Source organism: Chelonoidis abingdonii, chromosome 13 (assembly GCF_003597395.2).
Source record: "Chelonoidis abingdonii isolate Lonesome George chromosome 13, CheloAbing_2.0, whole genome shotgun sequence".
Classification (NCBI taxonomy): Eukaryota; Metazoa; Chordata; order Testudines; family Testudinidae; genus Chelonoidis; species Chelonoidis abingdonii.
In genome coordinates this window covers 31,744,277-31,755,439 of record NC_133781.1, presented here as the reverse complement: position 1 = coordinate 31,755,439, position 11,163 = coordinate 31,744,277, and the positions used below count along the sequence as shown (strand labels likewise).

Here is an 11,163-nt window from a genome sequence, read left to right as displayed (position 1 = left end):
CGTCCTGGCTCCCCCCAGCTGTCAGTGCCCCTCAATCTCCACCCGCAGATCCCCAGTTACACCCGTCCTGGCTCCCCCCAGCTGTCAGTGCCCCTCAATCTCCACCCGCAGATCCCCAGTTACACCCGTCCTAGGTCCCCGCAGCTGTCAGTGCCCCTCAATCCCCACCCGCAGATCCTCAGTTACACCCGTCCTGTGCTCCCCCAGTTGTCAGTGCCCCTCAATCCTCACCCGCAGATCCCTAGTTACACCCGTCCTAGCTCCCCGCAGCTGTCAGTGCCCCTCAATCCCCACCCGCAGATCCCCAGTTATACTCATCCTGGGCTCCTCGCAGCTGTCAGTGCCCCTCCATCCCCACCTGCAGATCCCCAGTTAAACCCGTCCTGGGCTCCCCGCAGCTGCCAGTGCCCCTCAATCCCCACCCGCAGATCCCCAGTTACACCTATCCTGGGCTCCCCCCAGCTCTGCTGATGCTGTTCAGTTTTCCCCCACAGCATCTCCCACTCTGCCACTTTTGTAGTGTTGACTCCTCACTGCTGACCTGTGGCATCTCTGCTATCTCAGACCTACCCCCTTCCTCCCCTGCACTGCCCGCGTCCCTCTGTCCTGTCCTGCAGCTCCCAGAGCTAATGGAGCTGACTGGCTGCTCTTTGGTGCTGATGAACAATCCCTGGGAGGGGAGCATGAAAGGGAGCCCAGACTGACCCTCATGCTCAGTTCACTGGTGAACTTCTCAAGGGGGAGCTGTGCTCCCCAGAGCTGCTGGCCTTCAGCACTCCCTCCAACTGCCCCCAGAGCTCCCTGAGGTCCAGCCCTCACCTGCCCTCCTGCTCCCGTGCCATTTGCTTCAGGTGGTAAGCTCTCCTCCTAGCCCCAATGCAATGCAGCCTGGCCAGGGACATGCACTGGCACTCCGCAAACATTCCACCATCAGCACCACAAGGAGAACATGCATGATGGGGACTCCGCTCTGGGCCAGACTCCGGCATGGCCAGTGGATAGGCAGCAGTTAATGCTGGGCTGAGCAGGCACAGAGAAGGGAGGAAGCCAGCAAAACCCACTCCCCTGCTGAACCTCTCCATGGTCCCTGGGCAGGGCCTGGATTTCTCTCTGTGCCAGACGCCAGGATCCCTCTCTCTGGGTGGCTCAAAGGAGCAGGACAGGTGAAAGCAGAGGTGACCGCACAAGGCATGCGACATGACTGGACTCCCGCAGTCCCCGGGCAGGGCATGTGCAGGGCGAGCAGCCTGGGGGCAGGGGAGGCCCTGGCACCCGCATGGACGACACAGAGCAGGCAATGGCAGTCACACTTATCTGAGCACCTCAATTTTCCGTCCCTCTACGATTGTGCCATTCAGCTTCTCTCGTGCCCGGTCGGCATCTGTGCTAGTTTCAAAAGTTACAAACCCAAAACCCTGTGAGCAGAGGAGAAAGGGGGGAGGGAGAGAGCAAGAGCGAGAGAGAAGGGGAATGGGGACAGAGAGAGCAGGTGAATCAGGAGAGCTGGCACAGGAGGCTCAGGCAGTGTGCTTCAGGGCCAGGTCCTGCATGGAGAGCACCCCCAAATCACCCCAGTACATGGGGAGAGGGGAACAGAGAGTCAGAGAAGATCCAACAGAAACACCTACATGCACAAGCACATGGGCTGCCCTGTACTAGTGTGGGACGAGGGGACTGAGCCAACCCCCTCAGCGTGGGACGGGGAGACCGAGACACCCTCCTCGGCATGGGATGGGGGGACCCAGCCACCCGCTTTGGCGTGGGACAGGGGGACCGAGCCAACCCCCTCGGCGTGGGACGGGGGGACCGAGACACCCTCCTTGGCTTGGGACAGGGGGACCCAGCCACCCGCCTCAACGTGGGACGGGGGGACCGAGCCACCCCCCTCTCCATGGGACAGGGGGACCGAGCCATCCTCCCCTCTGTGGGACAGGGGGACCAAGCCACCCACCTCGGCGTGGGACGGGGGGGCCAACCCCCCCCCCGGCGTGGGACAGGGGGCCGACCCTCCCCCTCGGCGTGGGATGGGGGGACCGACCCACCCCTCAGTGAAATCCCTTCTGCTCAGATGAGGGTGAACAGTGGCTGCTCCCCTCTGCTAATGGGCTGGCATTAGGCCAGTACCCTTTGTCCCCATTGCTATGTTTGAGCCGTTGCCAGTGGGGAGGCACCTGAGTGCAGGCGAGAGGCAGGGGGATGGAGTGAGGGGCAGGGCCCCTGGCTGCAGAGGGGGAGGGAGCAAGAGAAAGAAGCAGCAGCACACAGACAGCTGGGGCAGGACAGGAGCGAGTCAGGAAGAGCAGGGAAGACGAGCCCCTGAGCCCCTCCCTGAGTGGAGCCTTTGCCAGGAGAAATGCACGTCACAGGTCAGCCTGGCCTGCTCCTGGGGCTGCTGTAATGATGCCGGCCTCAGGCAGCACCCACCTTGGAGCCCCGCTCATTGAAAATAATCTCCACGTCGAGGATCTTCCCGAATTGCTGCAATCAGAGAGAGCAGAGGGGTGAGAACAGCAAGCTCCCACCAGCAGAGCAGCCAGGGTCCCAGCCTGCACAGCACTGGCCATGTTCACACAGGCTGAGTGAAGCCCCAAGCAACATGACTGCCAGCTTAATTCTCTGCTGTGCAACCTTCGAGGAGAGCTCGGGGGCCCCGCTAACCTGCCGGGCCAGAACTCCAGAAGCCAGGGTCCCCAGCTAACCTGCCGGGCCGGAGCTCCAGAGCCCAGGGTCCCCAGCTAACCTGCCGGGCCGGAGCTCCAGAGCCCAGGGGCCCAGCTAACCTGCCGGGCCGGAGCTCCAGAGCCCGGGGGCCCCGCTAACCTGCCGGGTCGGAGCTCCTAGAGCCCAGGTCCACCAGCTATACCTGCCGGGCCCGGAAGCCCACGCCAGGGGCCGCCAGCTAATAACCTGCCGGCCGGAGCTCCAGAAGCCCGGGGGGCCCAGCTTAAACTGCCGGGCCCGGCAGCTCCAGCGCCCAGGGGCCCCGCATACCTCCCGGGTCCGGAGCTCCAGAGCCCAGGGCCCAGCTAACCCTGCCGCGCTCGGAGCCCTAGAGCCCGGGGGCCCCCTTAACCTGCCGGTCCGGAGCTCCAAAGCCCGGGGGCTCCCGCTAACTCTGCCGGGTAGGAGCTCCAGAGCCCGTGTGGGCCCCGCTAACTCTTCCGGCCGGAGCTCCACGCCCAGGCCCAGCTAACCTGTCCGGGCCGGAGCTGCTCCAGCCGCCCAGAGGGCACCACCGCCTAACGCGGGCCGGAGCTCCCCGCGCTCCAGGTCCCGCTAACCTGCGGGCCGTACCCTGCGCCCAGGGTCCCCAGCTAACTGCGTCCGGAGGCTTCCAGAGCCCCAGGGGCCCAGCTAACCTGCCGGCCTGGAGCTCCAGACCCAAGGGCCCTCACAACCTGCCGGCCGGATCTCCAGCGCCCAGGGGCCCCGCTAACCTCCGGCCCGGAGCTACAGAGCCCGGGCCAGCTAACCTGCCGGGCCGCGAGCTCCCAGATCCAGGGCCGGCTAACAACTGCCGGGCCCGGAGCTCCCAGCGCCTCAGTGGCTCCAGCTAACCTGCGGCCGGCTCCAAGCCCAGGGGCCCCGCTAACCTGCCGGGCCGGAGCCCCAGCGCCCAGGGGCCCCAGCTAACCTGCCGGGCCGGAGCTCAGAGCCGGGGGCCCCGCTAACTCTGACCGCCGGAGCTCCAGCCCGGGGCCATCGCTATCTGCGGCCGGACTCCAGACCCGGGGCAGCTAACCTGCCGGTCCGGAGCTTCCAGAGCCCAGGCCCTCGGCTAACCTGTCCGGGCCGGACTCCAGCGCCCAGGGCCCACAGCTAACGCTGCCGGGCCGGACTCCAGAGCCCAGGGGCCATCCTACCCGCTAAAATACCTGCGGGCCGGAGCTCCAGAGCCCGGGGGCCCAGCGTGAACCTGCCGGGCCCGGAGCTCCACGGCCGGGCCCCGCTAGACTCTGCCGGCCAGCTCCAGAGCCCGGGCCCAGGCACCTGCCGGACGGAGCTCCAGAAGACCGGGGCCCCGCTAACGCCGGGACCGGAGTCTCCAGCGCCAGGGTCCCAGCAACCGCCGGCCGAGCTCTTCCGAGCCGGGGCCCCCGCTAACGCTCCGGGCCGACTCTGCTCCAGCGCCCAGGGCCTCAGCTAACCTGCCGGGCCGCTCAGAGCCCGGGGCCCAGCTAACCGCACCCTGCCGGCCGGATGCTCCAGTCCGCCCAGGGCCCCGTCTAACCGCCCCCGGGACGACTCCAGCGCCAGGTGCCCAGCTAACCTGCGGGTCTAGAAGAGAGCTCCTGCTGCCCAGTCAGTCCGCCTGAAGCACAGCCTGGGATTGTTCCAATGGGCAAGGGCACCCTGCAATCAGACAAAGGCAAGAGAAGCGCGAGCACTGGACACGTGAGGAATCATTACGTTCTATGTTTGACATTGCAAAGCTCCTGCCCGCCTCTTCCGGGCCTGGCCCCCTGGGGAAGAGGGCTGGGTGCACATGCGGCAACGCACCCGAACGATTGCCGCAGGTCTGGATCCCGAACCGAAAAGGGATGTTGGAGATCGTGTAACCTCTGGGCTGCTCGCTGTCTCTAGGTTCTCGAGAATGCATGCTGTTGCTTTCTGTCTGCGCAAGCTCATGTTCTGCTGGAAACAGGAACCTCACAAACCATCAGCCCATCTGCAGCACTCGTGCTGGGAGGGACACACCGCCAAACCAGCACCACATGCCCGCCACCCGAGGGCCCCTACGCACCATCACTAACCCCTACCTGCAATTATGGTCACTAAGCAGTGCTCTCTGCTGCTGGTGTCTGATCCCAGACAGGCGCGACGAGGGAGAGCGGGTGAGCGAGCCTCCTCCACGCGGGGTGGAGTACTATCTTGTGAAATAGTGCAGGGGATACTGTCCGACCCCAGGGAGAAGAGCTGCCCGTCCACTGCAGAGCGGCCTGCCACGGGTCATCCTGGCACTATGGCTAAATCCAGGATCAAAAGCCCTTGACAGTACATGGCCCTCCTCCAAGCCCCCGGTCCCATCTCCTTAACTTTGGGTAGCACATGTCTAGCTTGTCCACTCAACACAGCTCCAATAGATGAAGTAAGGGGGTGTGCAAGTGTGTCATGTTATGTTGCAAGAGAGTTATGTGAGGTGGTGTGCAGTGTGAGAGCATTGCAAGGTGAGTGGGGATCCGGTATGTGCATGTGTGTCACAGAGTGGTGCACAGTGCAGCATGGAATATAGTGTGCATGCATACTGTGCAGTAATGCAGATAGTGTGTGTGTCATCATAATTTAAAATGAAGTGTGGCGCAAATGTGACGGGACAAGTGGTGCGTATGCAGTGTGTGTGTGAATGATTATTTTTGCATAGGTGTAGCATGCATTGCACTGTGACATGGATGTGTGTGTGTGTGTGTGCTGTGCAAGCACAGCGTTGAACATGGACGAGCGTGGCTAATGTAATCGATGTGGAGGAGCATGGTCCGTGTCGCAGGCAGCATGGACGTAGTGTGCCTGTGAAGTAAGTGTGACCATAGTGTGTGCGTTGCACAGCATGAGCATGGAATAGCTGCCTATGCAGTTGAAGTGTGGATTGAGCGTTGCGTCTGCTGCAGCAATGCAAAAAAAAAAAAAAAGATCAATTACAATATGATCACTTTGAAAGAAACAAACTTCTTGTTTGCACCATTGGCTTTATTCTGAATAAACCAGTCCATCGTGTAATGACCTTGTAGTTGTATATTTGTCTATATAAGATACTTCAGAAATCCATAAAAGAAAATCTTTGCCTTCACCTATTTGAGAAAGAAATGTATATAATAAAGTGGAAACATTATTTGCCTCCAGACCACCTATTTCCAAGGTAATTCTGCAGTCACCAAGTAACGTAGGTGTAATTTGCACTGATGCACTAAAGGCTTGTCATGAACTCAAGTGGTAGGGAATGCCTCAAAAACAATTTCACCCTAGGCTCTGTCAGACACAGTGTCCCTGTCAATCGCTGCTATCATAATTGGTAAGAGACAATAGCTGAAATGTAATTCTATGAACACTTTAAATGGCACAGAATAGACATGGAAACAGGCTATGTGGTAACAGTGATAATTCTCAAATGAAGATCCTTAGAACAGCATGAGGAACAGATTGAAACTAAAATAAATAAAAAAGAGCATTACAAGGATCCTCCCCTTTTCCCCAGAAGAAAAATTCAAAATGAAACCATCACTTATAAAAATGTTTTGAATTCAAGGTTTTTAATTTGGTTTTCCTCTTCCCCTCCCTTCCCCCTCCACCTTTTCTAGGGGGAAAGCAGGGAAGGAAGAGTGTAAAAAAAAAAAGTAGAGGGACTAATTTCTTTTCTTCAAAATTAAGATGTTTGATTTTAAGTTTTTTGGTTAAAAAGTCATTTTACCCAAACACATTTTCTGTAAGTTTGGTGTTTTATTTTTGGTGAAAAACCACATTGACGTAAAAAAAAAAAAATACACGTGCATGCACTCTTCATAGTACAGCTCCTATGGGGCAGATGCCAAGTAGATATTTCAACAATGTGCAGATATATAGAACTTGACTCTCACATTAAGTATCTCTTTGGTAAATAGATGTAAATAAAATGTTAGTAAGAAAGAGTATTAGGCCCACAGGAAATATCCAGACAATTCACTTGCATATCCAAAAATTGAGCCACTAAAAAAACAAAAAACAAAACAGTTTTGCTGATAATTTTGGCCATTTTAAAACAAAACATTGATAACAAGTACAGTTATGCAGAAACATAAAACCAGTCTGAAATTGTGTCACACTTTACATAACTGTCTAATCAAACTGCATGTTTCAAATTCATTGCTTATGGTGTAATCAGTAACAGAGCTCCAGGAGTCATACTATTCCTTGTAATACATTCTCTTTCAATGCATCATGAGCTCTGAAAATAAGCCCCCAAGTTTCCTCACTCTTGGAAACATCTGCACCCAAATGTAGTTCAACAAAGACCTCAAACAACAGGCGCTGCATGTCATTTCCAGCAGGCAATCACTACCGAAATGTCTCTGAAACAGCCATGTTACAAGTTCATAGCGTGATGAAATTATGAATCTTTCTGGTCTCCTGTATAGATGCAGCCAAACATCACAAGAAGAGCTGGCCCTACGATTTGCTATCCATCGAACAATCATATTTGACAGCAGATTATCTGAGGTCTACGAAACATGCATTACTAATTTCAAATNCGCCCAGGGGCCCCGCTAACCTGCCGGGCCGGAGCTCCAGCGCCCAGGGGCCCAGCTAACCTGCCGGGCTAGAATGAGAGGCTCCCAGTCAGTCTGCCTGGAAGCAGCAGCCTGGGATGTGCCATGGGGCAAGGGGCAGCCTGGCATACAGACAAGAGGCAAGATAAGGCGAGCACCTGGACACTGTGAGGATCCATTAGTTCTATGTTTGCATTGTCAAGTCCCCTGCCCTGCCTCTTCCTGGGCCCTGGGCCCACCGGGGAAGATGGGGCTGGTGCACATGCTGGCCATACGCACCCCGAACATTTGCCGCAGGTCTGGATCCCGGAACCGGAAGGGGATGTTGGAGACGTGTAACCTCTTGGGCTGCTGCTTGTCCGTGTTCTCTGAGGAATGCAGCTGTTGGCTTTCTGTCTGCGCAGCTTCATCTGTCTGCTGGAAAACAGGACCTCACAACCATCAGCCCACTGCAGCACTCGTGCTGGGAAGGGGACACACCGCCAACAGCCACTGCCCCCGAGGGGCCCTACGCAGCATCACTAACCCCCTACCTGGCATTATGGTCTAAGCCAGGCTCTTCCTGCTGCTGTGTCTGATCCCCAGACAGGGCGCACGAGGGAGAGCGGGTGAGCGAGCTCCTCCTACTGCGGGGGTGGAGACATCTTGTGAAAAGTGCAGGGCGAAGCTGTGCCTGACCCCAGGGAGAAGAGCTGGCCTGTCACTGCAGAGCGGCCTGCCAGCGGGTCAGCACTGGCACTATGGCAAATGGACCCAGGGATCAAAGCCCTGACAGTACATGGCCCTCTCCCATAGCCCCTCTGGGCCCCATCTCCTTTTACACTTTGGTAGCACATGTCTAGCTTGTCACCAACACAGCTCCAATAGATTGAATTAAGGGGGGGTGTGCAAGTGTGTGCATGTGTATGTGCAAGAGAGTTATGTGAGGTGAGTGTGCAAGTGTGAGAGCATGTGCAAGGTGAGTGGGGATGCCCGTGTATGTGCAGTGTGTGTGCAAGAGTGTGCACATGTGCAGCATGGATAAGTGTGCATGCATATGTGCAGAATGCAGATGAGTGTGTGTGTGCATCATAAGTTTAAATGAGTGTGTGCGCAATGTGAGCGTGGACAAGTGTGTGCGTATGCAGTGTGTGTGTGAATGAGTATTTGCATATGTAGCATGCATGTGCACTGTGCACATGGATGTGTGTGTGTGTGTGTGTGCGTGCAGTGCACAGCGTGAACATGGACGAGCGTGCCTATGCAATGAGTGTGGATGAGCATGTGCGTGCGCAGCATGCATGGACGAGTGTGCCTGTGAAGTGAGTGTGGACAAGTGTGTGCGTGCACAGCATGAGCATGGATAAGCGTGCCTATGCAGTGAGTGTGGATGAGCGTGTGCGTGCGCAGCATGCATGAACAAGCGTGCCTGTGAAGTGAGTGTGGACAAGTGTGTGCGTGCGCAGCATGAGCATGGATAAGCGTGCCTGTGTAGTGAGTGTGGATGAACGTGTGCAGGCGCAGTGTGCATGGATAAGCGTGCCTGTGCAGTGAGTGTGGATGAGCATGTGCGTTTGTAGCGTGAGCACGGACAAGCATGCCTGTGCAGTGAGTGTGGATGAGCGTGCTGCGTGTGGACGACTGTGCCTGTGCAGTGTGGATGAGCATGTGTGTGTGCAGCGTGAGCATGGACGAGTGTGCCTGTGGAGTGAGTGTGGACGAGCATGTGTGTGTGCAGCATGAGCATGGATGAACTTGCTTGTGCAGTGGGTGTGAACGAGGGTGTGCGTGTGCAGCGTGCCTGTGCAGTGAGTGTTGTCACGGAGTATGGGGAAGTCCGGCCCTGCACCCCTCTTCCTGGAACCCACAGTGACTTTTAGCCAGCCAGTAAAACAGAAGGTTTATTGGACAACAGGAACACAGGTTACAGCAGAGCTGGCAGGCACAGTCAGGACCCCTCCACTGAGTCCTTCTGGGGGTTCAGGGTGCTTGGATCCCAGCTAGGATACCCTGAACTCCCACCACCCAGCCCCAAACCCAAACTGAACTAACTCCCCTACAGCCGGCCCCTTCCTTTGTCCAGCTTCCCAGGCAAAAGGTGCTGGCACCCCTCCCCCCTTGCCTGGCTCAGGTTACTGGCCTAGGTCCTGTCCCTCACCTAAAGTCCTCCCCTGCTCTCCCATCCCCCACACAGACAGCCCCTACTCCATCACATCTCTCCCCCCTTCGGAACTGAACTGAGCGGGGTCACTCTGCCCAGTGACCTGGGGAAGTTCAGGACCCCCTCTCCGGGACAACGCGTCCGCTATCAGGTTGAGAGAGAGGATGCAACTGAATGAGGTAACTATGTGGTGGAGCTGTCTAACAGGCACATCACGGCCGGGTGTACCATGTGAATATGATGAAGCCATACTATGGAAGAGGATGTGGTGTTGGCCGTGGTGGGACGATTGGAAGGAGGCAGGGAGAATGACCCTTTAGTGATTATTCCCTGGGACAGAAGCGGGATTCCCCCCGTCCCTGGAGGCCATTCCCTCCTCTGATCAGCTGATCCGGGCCCAGCATGCTGAGATCAAGAGGGGGTGCTGCGATCTATATGACAGCTGTTTGTAAGCAACTCAGACTGGAGCGCACTAATTTACTGTCCACAGGGTGGAGACTGGTCACATCCCTATAAGATGCTCCCTCTTTTGGGTCACTGGTAAAAGCTGCCCAGTAAGACTAGGAAAGAAGAGGTCAGGGAGCATGCTGGCTTTGGGGGTGATCAGCCGTCTTCCAGCACTGGGCCTCCCCAGTGGGGCTGGTCCCAGACGGGATGGGTCATTCGGTCTGTGTGGACTAATGAAAGCTCAATGCATCACGTATGCTGATCCTACCCATGCCAGGCCTGTACGAGTCCTAGACAGCTGGGAGGTGCTCGGTACCGTTCACATCCATGGATCTTATCCGAAAGGGCTATACTGGCAAGTGCCGCTGGATCGCAGATTGCAGGTCTGAATCGGCCTGTTATTGTCACCTCTGTGGGCTCTATACTGAGTTTCTGACCTGCCTTTGCCTCAGGAGCGCTCGGCATCCTTTAGCTGCCTGTGGATCAGCTACTGAGCGAGGGGTATGGAGAGTTTGCCGTGGCATATGTTGACGACATCTGCGTTTTCAGCAGACCTGGGGAGGACCATGGTGCCCCAGGTTAAAAGTGCCGGCTGACCTCCCGAAGGCTGGGTGTAACCGTAAAGGGCTGAGAGGTGCAAAGGTGGGATGGCTGAAGTATCTTACCTGGGCGCATGCGGGTGGGGAGTGGCTGCCTGAAGCCCGGACCAAGCCAAGGTGGAGGTGATCAGAGACTGCCTGCCTCCCCCCAAATCCAAAAAGCAGGTCCAGGCCATTATTGGATGGTGGGGTACTATCGAAGGTTTGTTGCCACTTTAAGCGCCATAAGCCGCCCCCATCACTGACTGTGCAAGAAGGGGAAGCCCAGACAAGGTGATGCTGGACCCGAGCAGTGCCAGGAGGCGTTTTTCCGGGCGCTGAAGAGGCTCTGGTTCGTGGCCCAGTTCTGGCGAAATCCAGATTTTTGACAAGCCCTTTATGGTGTTCACGCGACGAACTCAGACACAGGAACTGGGGGCGGTGTAATTGCAGACGGATGAAAAGGGGGAGAGACACCCATTCGTGTACCTGAGCAGAAGCTGCTACCGCTCAAGGAGCAAAAACTAACGCGGGCCCTGCCCGAAAAGGAATGCCTGGCGTGGTGTGGGCCTGTAAGAAGCTAAGCCATATTCTTTGGTGCGACAACTTCACCGTTACAACGACCCTCTCCCTGACCTGGCGGCCAACAGATGAAAGGAAGCCAACGCCAAGCTCCTGAGGTGGGAGCCTGCCTCCTGCAGGAACTATGACATGGACGTGGTCCCAATTTTGTGGGGGATAAGGGAAAAAAAAAAAAGTG

At 57.0% G+C, this 11,163-nt stretch overlaps 1 protein-coding gene across 20 annotated transcripts in view; it reads right to left on the bottom strand.

Moving 5' to 3' along the window:
• The window catches only part of RBFOX3 (RNA binding fox-1 homolog 3), a 408,389-nt gene that overhangs the window by 13,877 nt on the left and 383,349 nt on the right, over positions 1-11,163 (bottom strand). For 16 of the 20 annotated variants that reach the window (XM_075071916.1, XM_075071917.1, XM_075071923.1 and 13 more), the window contains 3 exons: positions 7,518-7,655; positions 2,425-2,478; positions 1,323-1,415 (listed from right to left, as the gene is read on the bottom strand). In XM_075071916.1, coding sequence (XP_074928017.1) covers positions 1,323-1,415; positions 2,425-2,478; positions 7,518-7,655 — 285 coding nt within the window. The remainder of the gene's footprint in view (positions 1-1,322; positions 1,416-2,424; positions 2,479-7,517; positions 7,656-11,163) is intronic. The other 4 variants (XM_032799129.2, XM_032799132.2, XM_032799135.2 and 1 more) reach the window with 2 other exon arrangements.